At 40.9% G+C, this 17,471-nt stretch overlaps 2 protein-coding genes across 4 annotated transcripts in view; one reads left to right on the top strand and one right to left on the bottom strand.

The window, feature by feature from the left end:
* The window catches only part of LOC131683685 (guanylate cyclase soluble subunit beta-1), a 75,092-nt gene extending 57,857 nt beyond the window's left edge, over nt 1–17,235 (top strand). For all 3 annotated transcript variants that reach the window (XM_058965913.1, XM_058965894.1, XM_058965904.1), the window contains exons 6-11: nt 5,448–5,559; nt 5,626–5,785; nt 5,847–5,929; nt 5,992–6,538; nt 6,628–6,785; nt 16,186–17,235. In XM_058965913.1, coding sequence (XP_058821896.1) covers nt 5,448–5,559; nt 5,626–5,785; nt 5,847–5,929; nt 5,992–6,538; nt 6,628–6,785; nt 16,186–16,363 — 1,238 coding nt within the window. In that variant the 3' untranslated portion in view covers nt 16,364–17,235. The remainder of the gene's footprint in view (nt 1–5,447; nt 5,560–5,625; nt 5,786–5,846; nt 5,930–5,991; nt 6,539–6,627; nt 6,786–16,185) is intronic.
* On the bottom strand, nt 6,779–15,552 carry LOC131683699 (uncharacterized). The gene is made up of 4 exons (XM_058965925.1): nt 15,097–15,552; nt 14,824–15,037; nt 7,471–7,566; nt 6,779–7,399 (listed from the first exon to the last, which is right to left on the bottom strand). Exons 1-4 carry the CDS (start codon nt 15,416–15,418, stop codon nt 7,015–7,017), a joined length of 1,017 nt encoding a protein of 338 aa, XP_058821908.1. The 5' UTR covers nt 15,419–15,552; the 3' UTR covers nt 6,779–7,014.
* Nucleotides 17,236–17,471: the final 236 nt, after the last annotated feature.

Raw genomic sequence — 17,471 nt, 5'->3', positions numbered from 1 at the left:
CGAAAACGACTCAGAAAAGTGAAAATTTTCAGCCCATGCCGCACAGAGCCGTCAATATGGTGCACCAACCGAACAATAAAATAATGAAAAGTTTTAAATATAGGTCCACTACATGTTTGTTCCTATGATTATTCGTATTGGGTTGCTTGACGAGAGCAGTTGGTGGAGGAAAGCCGGCATATTAGTTTTGGTTATGCCATTAGAAGCCGGACGGAAAGGAAAGGCTCATGCACGGCATGAGAACGAGCGAAAAAGCGATAGTAGTGCATATTAACGAAAGCGTTACGCACATTTTGAACCTTAATAACTTTTCTTCTACTAAACGGATTGCCAATCTTGTTTCATAAATCGGAAGGAAAACGTTCGACGTTTGCTACCGATACGTTGTTTGCTATATAAAATTTGTTTAAATAGTTCAAAAACTACTTTAAATGAGAATCAACATTAGTGGTAAAACCTATAAATAGGGGTGTCGCAGCTTTTCTCAAAGCCAAACGTGTGTAAGACGCACGCAGTGCATAACGAACGTGCGTGCTAGGTGGTCGGGAGAAGCTGCATCGGACGACCAATCAAATCGGCTACCACCGGAGAGAAAAAGAAAAACGTTGGCGCTGAGAAGGCCAAAAATCCAAAGGCTAAGAAACGCAGCCACTGAAAAGGCGGTAGCAACTGCCACGAAAATGTCACCAAAACATCGAAGGCTGCAGCGAACAAGCCGAAGACCCCAAAGTCAAAGAAGGCCGCCAAACCTGCGAAGAAAGCTGCCCGAAGAAGATAAGAAAATTCACGCGTCCTTAATGTTGCCAACAGTCCTTTTCAGGACTAACAAAATACTTGTAAATTAGTGGTGCTTATTTTCCGTTAGCGCTGTTAATTGTAGATAGATTTGTGGCATAGTTATATGCAAACCGTCCTTTGGATGAATACATAATGGAAAAAGGATTTTATTAGGAAGTTCCTTTTATTAATTTGTATAATTAAAAATAATTATATAAGAAAATATTTTTCAAATTAATCTAAAAACCCAAAGGTTTTTGCAAATCCTTCCAAGAAAATCAGTGAATGTGGCAACTCTACCACTGAGCGAAAGCTATACCAAAACGAATGATGAAAATATTTTCATTTATCGCACAAAAGGATGGCCTTCCATCTTCCATCTGCACCGAAAAGTTAATAAAAGGGGTCGCCTTGATGCAAAGCGTGCTCATTCGGTATGAGCTGCGAAAGGAGAGTGTTCGTATGTGTGTACGCAGTAGAAACAAATCGTCGGCAAGGTTGGAATAGTTTTAAAAGATTCTCGTCTTGTATCACCATGGATATCTAAAAACCGTTCTTATTAGGACGAATGCATCATGGAAAAAATGGGTTGGTAATGTATATGACATAACAGGGGTGTCGTGACCACACTTCGAAGTTATTTCAAATCTTGCAAAGCATAAATTCACAATGAAATGACAAATTTTCAGGTTAACACGGCAATAGCTTTGCAATTTATAGAACAATTTTAGTTATCACATAATAAATGTCATCTCTGCCCAACAACTTAACCCTCGGCTGCCAACCCCGTGGTTTTGCAGGGTTAAGGAGAATCATTGTAAAATGTCCAATACCTCCACTAAAACCACTTCAAAACACTCCCACCTGTCACACAAGTACATTGTCTGCTTGTTGAAATCATTATATGAAATTATTGACGTGTATTCAATGCGGAGAACTCGGTAATAAAATTGTTTTACTGAATAGATTAACGAACGGAAAAATTTCGCTGAGCCCGGTGAATCGAACTTAATACGTAAAATTTATTTGAAAGAGATTCAAGCAGAATTTTAAGAATATGATCATCGCGGTTATGTCCCGGACATTACGCGCCCCTATGAAATTTGTTCAACGAGCTTAGAATCAAGCGCATCCCCTATCAACGCGGTTACGTCCTAGACATTACCCACCCATCTTTTTTATTTCGATTATAGAGGTTTTAACCTTCAGGTCATTCGCCTATTCGGGTTAGAAAAATCTCTTATGAAAAATTTTCTACCATATGTGCAGGGTCGGGCCTCGAACCCAGGTGCGCTGGGTGCAAGGCAATCGATTTACCGACTACGCTACGCTCACCCTCCAGGTAGCATTTAATTTGAATATAAGTATTTCGAAAACATCATCAAAGTCAAACAAATTTAAAACACATACAGTAAATGGGTCCTTCCACGTCAGATTTACAGCCAAAATCTTAATTCTTAGCAATTTTTTTTAATATTTAAAAGATTACTTATAATTTTTAGAATGGATCTCAATGGGTTGATTCTTTTTCTTCGATGCTTTTTCCGCACTCGCGATAACTGTGCAAATTGCTTCCACCATCAAATTTCCTTTCCGGAATCTGAACTGCCTCTGCGGTAGCCCGTTCTCACTTTCAACGTAATTTTCCAACCTGTTGAGCATGACCCTTTCCAGAAGTTTACCAAGGGCATCCAATAGGCATATAGGCTGGTACGATGCTGGATTTCCTGGTGGTTTTCCTGGTTTTGACAGCAATTCCAGCTTCTGGATCATTCATCTATCCTGGAAATAGCCTTCGTCCAGACATTATGGTAGCACTGTCCTGAACATGTCTGGAAACGCCAGGATCCCACGATGTGGATACCGGTCGGACCGGAAGCTTTTTTTGTTTGCAGCCCTTTTGCCACAGTAAGGAGATTGTCTTTGGAGACCCGTTTATCACCAACATTTCCACCGTCTGAATCGACGGACGGTGTAGACGGCCATGCAATTGGATTGTGATTCGGGGATAAATCATTCACGATAGTCGCCAGTTTGTCAGCACACAATTCAGATGGCGTCGTTGGACCCTTGATCGCGGGCAAAGCGTCACCCCAGTAGCGGTTGGCGTCTGCTTCTCTGTACAGCTTCTTGTATCAAATCAACATACTCAGCACTATCTCATGTTTTAAAAGAGGCCCTGACCCCCCGGAATGACACCTTATACTCTTCTATGAAGGGCATCAGATCTGGCTTTTTGAACTTGAGTGCTGAGGCATTCTTCGGTTTTCGGCAGTTAACTAGGAGCTTGGTTTGTTCCGTCAAGTAGCTGGACCTTCGAACCATTCAATCCCGACCTTCCTCTTGCTTTCCGTCATTGTCTCCATCAATTACGTTGTGTAGGTCCTCTGCGTACTTGAGCCATTTAGCCTCGAACTCCACACAAATATTCCCCAGCGATAAATCACCGCAAGCCGTTTAGCTTCTAGTTTAGTTTTCGTGCGCCATTTAGCTCCCGTTTTCGACAGCCATTTAGCTTCCAGCTTTGTCACGATTTACTCGGAAAGTCCCCGGCAGTAAACTCATCATACTACAACTGAGAGTTCCCCGGTGGTGGAATTTCTTCCGAAACCGATACCCGTTTCTTTGAGCCAATTAGTTACCAGTTTTGTCGAGATCTACTCGGATATTTCCAGGCCGTGAAACTACCCTGCACCGACTGAGAGTTCCACGGCGACGGAATTCCCCTCGGCACCGATGTCCGTTTCGTGACTTGACCGTAGTCTTTCTTCAGTTTGAAGTACTCTTGCCTTTTTGGGTGCAGCGGGTTTTCCTAGCATTCTCCCCCAGCTGCGTAAACTCCAGATTTTCACTTTCCGGGGTAGCTCAGCTTACCTCATTCCTTCCTTCACCTCAACGATCAAAGTTTCGTCCTTAATCTTTTCCCGAGGTGGTTTGGGGGAGGCTTTTTGCAATTTTGGTTTCGCTTATTGTTTAACAACCACGCCTAAACCGCTGGCTTCCTTACGATCGTCTTCATGGTCATTCTTCGGTATTTTCTTCTCTTTCTCCTTTTCTTGGGTTCTTCTTTTTTTCTTATCCCCATACGAGGATTCCGGGAACACTTCAGCGTCGCTTGTGCCTTCTCCGACGCCGCTATCGCCTTGGCCTCGTTAGACGTTTTTTCGGCGTTTTCTGCACTCGTCCACAGCATGTTCTGCACTCGTTTAACGTTATTCATGGCGGACTTACCACTCGTCAATAGATGCTTGATCTTAGTGTGGAAGTTGTTCTATTCTTTTATGAACTCGTAGAGCCCCCATATTTTCTTCGTGAGCAGTACTTATTGAAATGTGCCACCACTGGTTTTTCTTGTGTAAACGTCTGGCTCAATAGAAAGCATGCAACTCTTTGGAGCTTCTGCTGCTATTCTTGGTGTCTGTCACTGCTCGAACTCGAGCTGACCATTTAGATTCCAGCTTTGTGGAGATCTACTCGAATAGTTCCCGGCAGTAAACTCACCTTACTCTGACTGAGAGTTCCCAGCAGGCGGAATTTCTCCCGAAACTGATACAAGTTTCCTTGAGTCATTAAACTCCCAACCTTATCAATATCTCATACTTCTGAGTATGAATTCCCCGGCGGTGGACTTCTCATGATATCTATGCTTGTGTTTGTGAGCCATTTAGCTCCCCGGCAGTGGACCTAGCCTACTCCACGGTGACTGGTAAGTTGCATTCATTTGACCTAGTATCTGCGCGACTACTCTACTGATGGCATTCCATGACCTTTCTTCTTATCATATATCTGGTTCGATATTCTCTGCGCATATAACCGGCAACACGCTTCGTACTTCTTCGACTGTGGGGCAGTCAAAGACCACGTACTCCGGCGTTTCCTCCACACCCTCGTGCTACGGGTAGTATACTGAAGGTGAATGACCGAACCCATGCAGATAATTCTTGAAGCACTCTGACCTAATAAGAAACAGTAAATGAAACTTAGCAAACTCAATTTAAAATATTGGGCGCATTTTTGTTGAACCTGTTCAGTTTTAATACATAAAAAATTAAGAGAGGGCGGGGGTTATCTCAAAACACCCACCCCCACTAATTACTACGCCACTGATATAAATAATATTTTATGAGAATAACCTGAAATATTGCGCACTTTCCACTAAACTGGACTCCGCACTTTTAAAGTTGAGTGATCACACAGCTACTAAAAAATGCGAACGGTCAAAACATATATATTTTATGTGATAGAGATGGTACTCTCATAGACAGGCAATTTCATAGGCAGGCCAGTCGAACTAACCAGTCTATGAGAAGGTTTTTTTTAGAAGAATGTTAAGTGCGCAGTGCGGTTCGAATCCAATTTTAATGCCACATAATTAATGTAAATATAATTATGAGCATATGAAAAACAAATATTACCACAGAATTACATTAGCATTTATTGGTAATATATTTGCTCTAGAATAGCACTAAATGCATATGCAAAACATACAGGTTTCAAAGATTATTAAGGCTTGAAAGCGATATATCGGTTATAAAGCTCGACTTTTGGAGGTGGAAGAGGGATTCCAAAGCAAAAGAAATCCGAAATGATTATACAACCTCGAAAAACATCCAATCTTATAAATATTGAAGAAAATACCCAAGAATACATCCGAATTTCATTTACTTTAGAACCGATTATCTCCCCAACAACGTTCTGCAAGGCATTTCCGTTTCACCTGATGTTCAACCGGGACCTAATAATCGTACAAGCGGGTAGATCTGTGTCCCGAGTGATACCGAAGTAAGTATTTGTCAGCTCGTACCTGTACACAAACATTAAACTCTCGTGAAAACCGATCATCCCTAGGATCTCTGAGACAAACTGCCCATTGATGACAATTTTTGAAGCAGTTCGACCCCATCTGCAGCTAAGTTTCGGAAACATTCTTGCACACATCAACACGATCTACGTACTCAAAACTAAAGCCGGCGTAATGTCCATCAGCGAGCGTTATCTGAGGTTGAAGGTTAGTTCCAACGATTACTACATGTTTTAGATTTCGATTTTAAATCTTTATCATGTTTCAGGGTCAAATGATGTACATTCCGGAGTCGGATCTGATCCTGTTCCAGTGTTACCCCAGTGTAATGAATCTGGATGATCTGACCAAGTATACTGAATAATCAGATCACTATCCACTCGCTGTTATTTACATTATCTTCTAATCAACAGAAAAGGCCTTCACATTTCGGACATCCCGCTGCACGACGCGTCCCGCGATCTGGTACTGCTGTCCGAAAAATTCGAAGCCGAGTACAAACTGACGACCAACCTGGAGATCCTAACGGATCGACTCCAGCAGACGTACCGCGATCTGGACGGCGAAAAGCAAAAAACGGATCGGCTGCTGTACTCGGTCCTCCCCAAAACGGTGGCCAATGAGCTGCGACATCAGCGACCGGTACCGCCCAAACGGTACGATAGCGTAACGCTGATGTTCTCCGGTGTTGTGGGTTTCGGTCAGTACTGTGCCGCCAATACGGATGCCGAGGGTGCGATGAAGATAGTCAAAATGCTCAACGAACTGTACACGATCTTCGACGAGCTGACGGATTCGAAGAGTAACTCGAACATCTACAAGGTGGAAACGGTGGGTGATAAGTACATGGCGGTTTCCGGGTTGCCGGATGAGTGCGAGAATCATGCCAAATGTATAGCGCGGCTTGCTTTGGATATGATGGATATGGCGAGGAATGTTAAGATGGGATCGGAGTCGCTGGTGAGTGGGGGAGGGCGGCGGTGATATAAATAGCTAATGGTGGTTCACTTATGTTTGATTATAATTTTGGAACTTTTATTTATTCACAGAAAATCACAATTGGAATTCACTCGGGTGAAGTAGTGACGGGTGTAATCGGTAACCGAATGCCGCGTTACTGCTTGTTCGGTAATACGGTCAATCTGACGAGTCGAACGGAAACCACTGGTGTTCACGGACGGATCAACATCAGCGAAACGACTTACAAGTGAGTAGCTCTTGATCATAAAGGAAATGTACACTGGAGACCCCACTGTTTTCTAAAGAACTGTCAGAGGCATCTGAAGCGCAAAGTGGTGACGAATGGCACCCGATCATAGTAGGTACTGACAATCGCGCACGGTATGCTGATTGTAGTGCACCGAAACGAAGAATTGCGCGGATTCAGTGTAACAGTGGGGCCTCTAGGATCATTTCCTTGGTGCTTTGACTGAAGATCAGTCAAGCAAATCGATATATTTCATAATTTTGCGTGGAACGGGTAGCTTATTGACACCGCGAGGCAGCTGGCAGTTCTTCCTCAGCTGATTTCGTACGTGACAGCGACAAATTCGTTTCAGTGTAGGTACGCCGAAGACCTGATCACGGGGAATAATTTGATCAGCCAGTAGCGCTGCATACTTGATCTCGAACATTTCTTTGCGTACGTGGAACAGGTGTGGTTTGTAGGGTAGCTCGATCATAATGGTACAGCGTAGCAACAGTCCCAGACAGGACACGAGCTGATATGGGTAGGCACGGCTTTCGTAATCGGATAGTTTCTCGAGGATGCTTAGGATTGGAGAGGCTCCACCGTCATCCGGATCGGGGTTAGCTCCGTGACTGGAAATAGATACAACAATAAGAACGATAACCTAGTTTGATCTGTAGCAAATTAATGGCGAAACATATACCGTAAAAGTATCATGAGAATATCCGGCGCTGATGCTTGTACGGCCACTCGTAGCGGTGCTGCTTTTCCACATGATTCGATTGGAATGTCAATAAATCTGCAAAAAGCTAAATTAGTCAATGTGAACTGAAACAAGGGTTACTCTAAAATTAAGGAGACTAAAATTAGGTACGCTTTTTTGATGTTTTTTGCTAAGAAAATGTAAACAATTCCTTGCTTAATACTACTTGGCCACTATCTTTGACAGTTAACCTAACAAGGATATAACTATATTAGTATGTTCAACGATTTGTTTTCCTCCACCTGTCAGAAGTGGAGAAAAACAAATCGGAAATAACTTTTCGATCGTATTATTTTCACGATGGAACCTGACCAACCAGTATTGTACGCGTTCGGAATAAGTTTTCCAGCGGCGTAGAGCATTTGAACACCACTATGAATAGTTTAGACTAGCTTTTTCAAACGTTCTATTTGGTTGACAGTTTTACATATGACAGCTGGAGGTAAACAAACAACCCAAGTAGTGTGTGTGAAATGATTTGCATAGAACTCTATAGAGGCCAAGATGATAGAATGGAAGGTGTGGGCGTAATTGTTTCCATTTAAGTCTCTAGTATTGTCGCGTTCGGTTGACCGTCATAGAGCTCTATTCGAGTAAGTCGCATTTCGACTTTTGCGGTTCGGATTTTGACAACCGGCAATTAAAAAGCGATTAGCGATTTTTCCTCTGCATTTTCCTTCGGAGTTGCATATACATGTAATTTTTTCCGCGATTTTGCCGACACGAGTGGTTAAAAGTCCCAAAAAATGAAAAAAAAAATGAGCCAGTATTGTGACCGTGCAAGCTTTCCCCTCCTTACATTACGAACTGTCGATTCCCAATTCGGGGTTGATTGAACAAATAATTTCAAACCAGAAAAGCGCAGTGAACGGTATAGAGGTGGCTTAAAAGCAAAAATCCGGAAGAATATTGACCCCTCAAGTAAAAAAATACGGCGTCATGAGGCAGAAAACGCAGTGATACATAGCGTTACTCTCCGAACCGGAATGACATTTGCTGCGCTCTTCGTTTACCTGGGTGATCAGCAAAGTAAACAAAAAGCACAAATGCATTTTGCTCGAGTCGGGGCTTGAAGAGTAACACTATGTAACACAGTGTGTTCTGGTGTGTCGCCTTGCCTATTTTAACGAGAAAAGCAACCTGGAAATTAGAAGAATTTCTCGTATGTTGTAGTTGGAAAATACGCCCACCAAAGGAGCCCGTGTCTATAAATGGCACTAAGACGATCCAGTGAGCTAAGGCCAACTAAAATAAACCCAGTGAGAGACTCGGACTAAAATAAGCCCAGTGAGAGACTCAGAGATAAACGACTCATTTTCCGAGAGGTACTTAGCCCAATCCCCGGATGCTCCCGGTACCCAGCAACTTTCCGAGTAACAACATCAAAAAACTATACACCAGGACCAACCCGTCGTGCCTCAGATATCGTATCACAGCCTACAATAATCAACACCAAAAGCAAGAGCCTAGTGAAAAATCCTCTTCCCAAGCACCAATGCCAGCCGCGGTTGTACCAAACTCCACTGGTGAGCCTTCGGCGAATGCTGGCTACATCCGGGGTAAGTTAATACCACCATATCATCCTACAAGAACAGCTCAGTGCCCCGAACTCCTTTTCAGAGAAGGTACGAACTACTGACGCGCTGACAAAATATTCCAAATCCTGTCGACAACGCAACGCACAAGAACAACCGAGACTACCCCTGCGGACCTCTTGCCATACCCCTGCTGTTTGGGAATAAGTACGAGAGGCCAGACAATACTAGACAATCGAACTAGCAATCCGAGCAAAGTATTCAACTTGACACGGAACTCACCCTATTCTGTTAACCCATAACACCACCTCGTGCACCGTAGGTATCCATATATACCGCAGAATATCAAGGAGGTCAGAAAAAACTAGACCTACTGTTACGCCAGATCAACAAACCGTTCGAATTTATAGGGGACATGAACGCTTCGCCTGAGGAGCACGACGATCCAAACGCCGCGGTAAAGATATCATCAAAGCGATCGAGGACAACGGAGCAGTCATTCTCAACGACGGAAACGAGTTTTTCAGTAGAGGTCCCGTTCAATCAATCGACCTTACCTTATGCACCAACTCCCTCGTGGCCGACTGTCTCCACTCCGTATTGGAGGGCTTATGCAAAAGCGTTCATCACCCCATTCTGGTAACCCATTACTTCATCCCTCCGGCAACATCTCGCCACCGCCGGTAGATATTCAGAGGCCGACTGGAACAACTTCGAAGAAACCCTCCTAAAGCTTCGACCTACGCAAGGAGTATTACCTAGACGAGCTAACGGAGCCGATACACCATTCAGATGAATCTAGCATCCCCCCAGGAGAGTTGTCTATTGCTAGTGCATTGAAGTTGCCAACGAAGTCAAAACCTGCCGATGAGCCCTCTGAACACTTCGGAAACGCCAGTCGACAGCCAGCTCTGGCTAACTAGGCTCAACCAGTTTCACCAGCTCCGCAACGCCGCGAGGAAAGTAGTCGCTGAAGCAAAAACTGCTAAGAGGAGTCATTTCCCTGATGGTAACCACCCTGATTCACCCACGGACGAAACGTGAACCTCAGCAGGAAAAGGCGGAATAACAAAGTCTCTCCAGAAATCAACGGCATCCCAAACTCCAAGCCCCACGGGATCGCCAACGAGCTATGACATTACTTCTCCTCCCTATCGGCAACCGCACCCTCCCACCGGAGCTCCAGGCCAAGAACATCACACTTGAAGCCACCTCCGTATCTTTCTCGCATTGTCAACACTGGAATAGTATCAATCCTAATCCGGACCGGAGCTCGCCTACGCCCTTATGCAAGGGCCAGGTAAATTCACTGACATGTACAACGTATACTGCCTGTTCCTGGAAAACCTGCCACTTCAAGGCAAGGTAGTACTCCTCCGAAGCTACAACGGGATATAGGAGGGCTGTCCCCTACCGGAATCGTGGCAAACAACGCCTGTCATTCCGATCATAAAAAACACGCGGGATCCGAATAACCAAGGACTTCCGACTTCTTAGCCTCCTACTCTGCAAGCGGAAAACACTTGAACGGATGATCAACCGAAGGCCTACCAGATAGCAGGAAGCAGGTCGCACTCGACATAAACAAAGCCTGCTCCGACAGCTTGACCGCTGGCAACCTCGGCCTATATGTTTAACGCTCCCTGCAAAACCGAATGTTAAGAGTCGGAATCGGTGGCAGCGATTCCGAACTCTACACCGAGGTGGACGGAGCACTCCCTTTATTTCTATTCCTAGTAAGCGTGAAATCAATCTTCTCCAGCTCACCTGAGGAGGTCCGCATCTTTGTCTACACAGCTGACATTCTGTTCAAACCAAAGGCCGGAAACGGATCAAACTACAAGCCGCAGTAAACGCTTTGTGCAAATGAGCCATATCCATGGGATTCCGGATCTCCACCCAAAAAAGCTTCTACTCGCACTTCTACGTCTTCCACCGTAGAATCACAGACCAACCAATCAAGATCGACTACATGCCCATCTCCCATAGCAAGGGAACCAAGATCCTCGGTATCACCACGAACCGCAAAACAACATTTATCCCGCCCTTCCGAAAGCTGATATGATAGTGCGCCAACCGGAAAGGTCCGGACTATATGAGTTATATTCTACCATAGACCATGCGGTAGACTTCGGTGCAACGCCCAACTCCTACTTAGCAGAAGGCAAAGAATTCTTCACATTTCCTTTCGATCATGTCCATATGAGCCTGCCTAGTCCTAGTTTTCCGTTCTAAGTTTATAACTGATTTGCTCTAGAATACCTATCCGCCTTTCAATTTCATTGTTTTCGTTTCTCTTAGTCTCAAATTTGCCGAAAATAACCAACAAAATCGATACAGTAGAACCTTGCGGCATTTAAAACATTGTAACATAGTCGCGACTACTAGGGCCTAGAATTTGCCGAACGGAACAGTGAAAAAATCAATCGCATCCTGGCCCCCTATATCACGAAATCATTCGGTCCGCCTCCAAGTTGCTGCCCAGTACCTCGGCCGAAAGCGCCTTCGTCGTCCTCCTTCCAATTGCTCTAGTAACTTTCGGCAGGCGTTAAGCGTCCTCGAAAGAACATCCGGAGACGATAACTCCATAGAACCATAGACCATAGAAATCGCCAAAGGTGTTAGAAAAACTCTATCAACCACCCCTTGCACGGTGGCATTGGGTATGGTTCCGTCCCTGAAACACCAGGAGACCTCATACCGACACATCTCCAACTCAGACGATCCACGCAGGAGGAATCCTAGAAATCACGTTAACAGCCTCCCACCAACTCGTCGAACGCCGCTTCCCAAATCACGCCCGCGTGTGCACCAATAGGTTCAAAAAAGTCAACGAAGTCAGGATTGGGGTTAGTGGCATCGGGGCAGGCCTTTTCCATCGCCTTCTCTCCAAATAATCTCAGTGGAAGCCTTCGCTTACGTCCTAGTCCTACAACCTACAGACACAGCCACAGTCATTGTCTTGGATTCACTCTCGGTAGTCCTCGCGCTAGAAATCGAGCAATCACGGAACTCCCCGACCTCCGTACACTCCAACATCCGGGAACAAGTTTACGCTGATGGCCGCGCTGCCCAAGCTCGCAAATCCAGAAAGGTGCTGACTACAAAGTTCTGGCAGTGGATATCATCCGGGATATCTTTCCCTGATTCAAATCAATAATTTCACCACCCACTGGTAATCTTGCCAAGGTGATCACCACAAAATTAATGAAATCCTCGGAATGTGGAATGACCGTGACGACTGGAAGGAACAAAACGTGCTCTCTCGCCTGTGCACCGGGCATACCAACCTCACCCACGCACACACCATCTCCAGTGGCCAACCCCTAGTACGCTCTATCTGCGGGAATCGACACAAATTCGAGCACCTGCTGTCCAACTACCGGTAGTTCGAAGCCCTCTGGCGAAGACACCATTTAACACACTCCACCAGGGACAACCTCTCTAATGACCCAGTGAGAGAGGAAATCCTGTTGAACTTCCTCAAAGATACAGGCCTTAACGATGACATTTAAACGATTCCCTCGCCAAGCTCTACAACCGATGGACCCTTTGCCACACGTCATCGGCATCGAAGAGGTCGCCCATGGTTCAACACAACTAACATGTTATACCAACTCTACACGGTATCAAGAACCGGGAAATCTCCCCACAACGTACCCTATTACCACCTCAGAGCAGCCCCGCTTGCTATTACGGTATCGGAATTTATTCATTTAATTTTATTTACTTTAATTGTTTTAATTTATTTTATATATACTATTTGTTACATGTGCTTTATTTATTATATTCACTTTATTTTAATTATTTTATTTATTTAATGTATTTATGTAATTTTATTTGTTTTATTCATTTTATCTACTTTATTTTTTCAGTACATTTTTTAGATTTTAGATGATTTAGCCTTGGGGTCATTCGGCTTCAGTTTTCTTCTTTGTGTTTTTTCACATTTACTTATTTTATTTGTTCTATTAATTCTATTTTTTATTTATTTTGATTATTTAATGTATTTTATTTATTTTATGCTTCATTTTTTTTATTTATTTAAGGGATTTCTTTATTTACTTTATTTTATTTTATTCATTTTAACTATTTTATTTATTTTATTCACTTCATTTTTCCGATTATATAGGATATAGCCTTAGTATTATTTGCCTCCATTTTCTTTTTTTTTCTGATTTTTGCACTTTACTTATTTAGTTTGTTCCATTTATTCTATTCATTTAATTTATATTGATTTTTTTAAATTTTATATATTCTATTTATTTCCTGTATTTTATTCATTTTTTTATTTTATATATTTTATTTATTGCATTTATGGTATTTATTTTATTTATTCCTTTTATTTTATTTGTTTCATTTATTGTTTTATTGTATATATTTGATTTATTTTAATTATTTTATTTATCTTATTTATTTACCCTATTTTTTATTTGTTTTATTCATTTAATGTATTTTAGTCATTTTATTTTATTTATTTATTTTATTAATTTTATTTATTGTGTTATATGTATCTTATTTATCCTTTTTATTTTATTTTATTTACTCTATTTACCTCATTTATTTTATGAATTTTGTTCAGTTTATAATATTTATCTTGTTTATTTTATTTATTTCATATTTTTTTATTTCGAATATAGAGGATTTAACCTTAACGTCATTCACCTTTGTTTTCTGGTTGGAAAAATCTCTTTAGAAATAATTCGAGCCGCTGGGAATGGAACCCAGGTGAGCTGCGCACAAAGCAATTGCTTTATCGACTACACCCCGTTTTTCACTTCACTTATTTAGTTTCGTATTCGAGTCATTTCATTATTTTAAATATCTTAATTATTTTCTTTATTTTATAATTGTTATTAATTTCATTAATTTCATTCATACATTAATTTATTTTCTTTATTTCATTTCTGTTTTTAATTTTGCTCACTTTATTTATTTCAATTGTTTTGGCTATTCTACTTATCATATAAATTCTATTTATCGCATTAATTTTATTTATTTCATTCGTTTATTTCGCTTATTCGAATTTCTCTTTCTCTTTTATGTATTTTATTTATTGCATTTTGTTTTATCTATTTTATGTACTTTATTTATTTCATAAATTACTATTCTTTGATTGATTTATTTTATTCACTTTATTAATTCCATTTATTTTATTTATTTACTTTATTTAGTTAGTGTTTTTTTGTATTTTATTTATCATATTTATTTGATTCACTTGATTAAATTTATCTATTTTATCTGCTTTGTTCATTTATTTTGTTTTATGTTTTTTATTTTTATTTTAAATGTGTTTACTGACTTGTTATTTTATTTTGATTAGTTTATTTATTCCTCTTGTTCTTTTCAATTCATCTATATTTTTCTTCGTTTTATTCATATTATTATTTTGGTTATATGACGCTATTAGTTTTTCCAATTTTATTGATTCTATTTTCTTTGACCGAATATGTCATTATTATTGGTTTTGTTATTTTTATTATTACTATTCTTTTATTGACTTTAGCATGAATTCGAATAATAATTTCATTATTTATTCATTTTATTCGTTTAATTTATTATAATCATTCCACTCAGTTAATTTATATTAGGCAGTGGTAACGAGGAAACAGACTGAAAAATGAACAAGTGGGATTCCGGAGGTAGAATCCTTATTAACTCCTTAGTGGTAATGTACCGGAGTCGTTAACAAAAATATTTTCACAAGTTGTAATGAATGACAACTCTTCGCACTTAGCTGCAAACCTAACATACTTACTTAGTTTGCCTAATGTCATGATACGCGTACGAATAACTCGGAAAGCTCAACCGTGTTTTACCGGCGTGGTGTAAAAAGAACACCAAAGCACGAAGATTCTCGTCCTGATCTATGAAATCACTCTTCCACCCTGCTATAAAATGAGGCGCATTCGATCCGAACAGTGCCCCCAAGAAAATACGCTCGAAAGTTTTCTCGCACATATAAATTTCCTCTGAAAATCATAACAAATATTTTGATTCAGCCGCGCAACTTTAACACCAACTTCGTTACCTAGTAAAGATTTAATAATCTCGGAATCCTCCAAACTCCAATCCCAGGCAACTCGCACCGCAATGTACAGCACATTGTGGAACTTACCCATCATGCAAATTTTAAAATTATCACTTTTCATCTTCCGATGGTAGTCGATCGCCGATTTGACGGCTAGACCAACCGCCAACTGAACGCTGGCCGTCTCACGGCCCTGAATGCAACCGGAAATAACCGAATTCAAATGGTCAATCACGTTCCTTCGGCTGCAGCGTGACTGCAGACCACTGCGCTCCATCACCAGGAATGATTCCTCGAAAAACACATCGAAAACGTACTCCATACTGCGCGGGCACTTGCTGGTGAATTGCCGACGTTTAATGTTGTTCTATTAGTGTAGTTTCCTAATATTTCATTTTTGTTTTTTCCACCGTACTGGACGAAAAATGTCCAGTTAGAACTGCACAACTGTTCCAGCAAAAATGACTATCCGGAGACAGTTGCCAAACGAAAAAGTTGACTGTCGCAGTAGGCTTTAATTACCTCTTCCCTCACAACAAAGCTGCCATATACAGAAAGAACTCAATAGGTGGACAGTAATCGTTACCGAACAAATTAGAATGAGCCAAAGACAAAAATACATTCACGTTTTTTAAGTAGTTTCCCGCAATTTTGATCATTAGAAATGGTTTTCTTAAAAAGTTAGATAATTTATCAACTTTTTTTGTACCCCTTAAGAATCAAATTTTCTAATTGGTTTTGGGCCAGTCTAATGATCATATATGCGAAAAGTGTGCACTTCTATTTCGCCTTACCAAACGGCAAGGAGCAAAAGAAAATGGACAGGGCGAGCGAACAAAGTTTTTTTCTGTACGGCTTCTTTCCCAACAACCCTACGATGTAAAATACGAATGAAAAGTGACACAATCACATAATCCCGAAGGGGATTCTTACACAAACCATCAGGTTAGCCTCCTGTTCGATGTTTATCATTCCTTATAGTCTCATCGATCATTCCGATCCGATGATGAAAGTTGACGGAAATGATTGATTTTTTTTCCATTCAAATATGTATCAAACTCTAGCTAATTTAATTTTGCTATCTTTCAGACTACTCTGCGAACCGGTCAATCAGGATCCATCCTTCCAGCTGGAATACCGTGGCCCGGTAGTCATGAAGGGTAAACCGGAACCGATGGATTGTTGGTTCCTCAACAGGAAAAAATCCGACAGCAGCGGGGGGCAACCGCCACCTGTCAGTGTGGTTGCTGCTACGCCTAAAAAATAAAACAATAGAAAACAAATAAGCAAACAGTAAACAAAAAGTGTGTTTCCTGAATCTCTAAATTTAGCCGTGAAATGACATAACATCAGCTGGTAGAATCTAATGGCTTATCATCATACAAACAAATCGACCGAAGATAGTAAAGCTCTCAAAACCTGCTTCTAAACTAACTAGACGAAATCTGAACTAAAAGCTGTAGAGTAGAGAACGGATAGCTAAATGATCAAGTGGAATTGAAAAAGTATCTGTACAAAGGTGTGAAGCTAGAATGATAGCTGTACAAAGCATAAAGGAACGCAAACATATTTATCAAATAGCAGATTAGAATACAGAACCACGCGATTGTCCAATGGTCAAGGTCGGCAAACTAACGCTTCATAATAAATATTGACTAGATGTTGTAGCTTAACAAAAAAAATAATACTAAAATACCGAAATGTAAGGTAAGAACTTTGAGTGCAATCAAGTAGATCAAATCTCGAAATCAGATTCAAAGCAAACTCTCAAAGGGGCTGTTTCTATTGTTGTAAGTGAATTGCAATGTTGTTTTTGTTATGTTTACATTTTTGTTATATATCTGTTGTGATATCTTTTTTGGAGACTTATTGAGACGTTCGATTTTTTAACCAGCTTACAGATGAACATTGTGAGACAATTTTTTTCCATTCTCTCTAGTACCTACCGTAGATGTGAGTAACTAAGAGTCGATATTTCAGACAAACATAGAACATATAAACCTGACCACGATGAAAACCTATCGCGATAATGAAAGAAAGGAATCGATATTTGTTTTCTGGAATTGAATAAATACGGAAGTAATGTCAGAACAAGTCGGAATAAAAGAGCCAAAAACGAATACGTATATGAGCTAAAAATGTGGTTTATATTAATTTTATTTCTTCGAAAATATATTTTTCACGATCCCATAACTGTGTGACAGCCATGTCAGTTGGCACTGGTGAACCGTGTCACTAACAATAAGCCTATTTCTGTTTAAGAAAAAGAAGTGATGCAGAATTATTTCGTGATGAAAACAAAACATTTTGCCCTGCAAAAACCGTTTGAGGTTAGGTCATTTAAAACAAAAACAAACCAAACTCTAAGCAGAGAC

The sequence above is a fragment of the Topomyia yanbarensis genome, chromosome 1, assembly GCF_030247195.1.
Source record: "Topomyia yanbarensis strain Yona2022 chromosome 1, ASM3024719v1, whole genome shotgun sequence".
NCBI lineage: Eukaryota > Metazoa > Arthropoda > Insecta > Diptera > Culicidae > Topomyia > Topomyia yanbarensis.
The sequence above is the reverse complement of the archived record's forward strand: the minus strand, read 5'-3'. Positions and strand labels throughout refer to the sequence as shown.

What these genes read in the sequence shown, in the direction of transcription:
- LOC131683699 (XM_058965925.1), bottom strand. Translation starts at nt 15,418, where the DNA reads ATGGAGTACGTTTTCGATGTGTTTTTCGAGGAATCATTCCTGGTGATG. An exon ending in CATGACATTAGGCAAACTAA is followed by an intron (nt 7,567 to 14,823) that starts GTAAGTATGTTA and finishes AGCTTTTTGCAG; the next exon opens with ATTTATTGACATTCCAATCG. An exon ending in ATTCTCATGATACTTTTACG is followed by an intron (nt 7,400 to 7,470) that starts GTATATGTTTCG and finishes ATCTATTTCCAG; the next exon opens with TCACGGAGCTAACCCCGATC.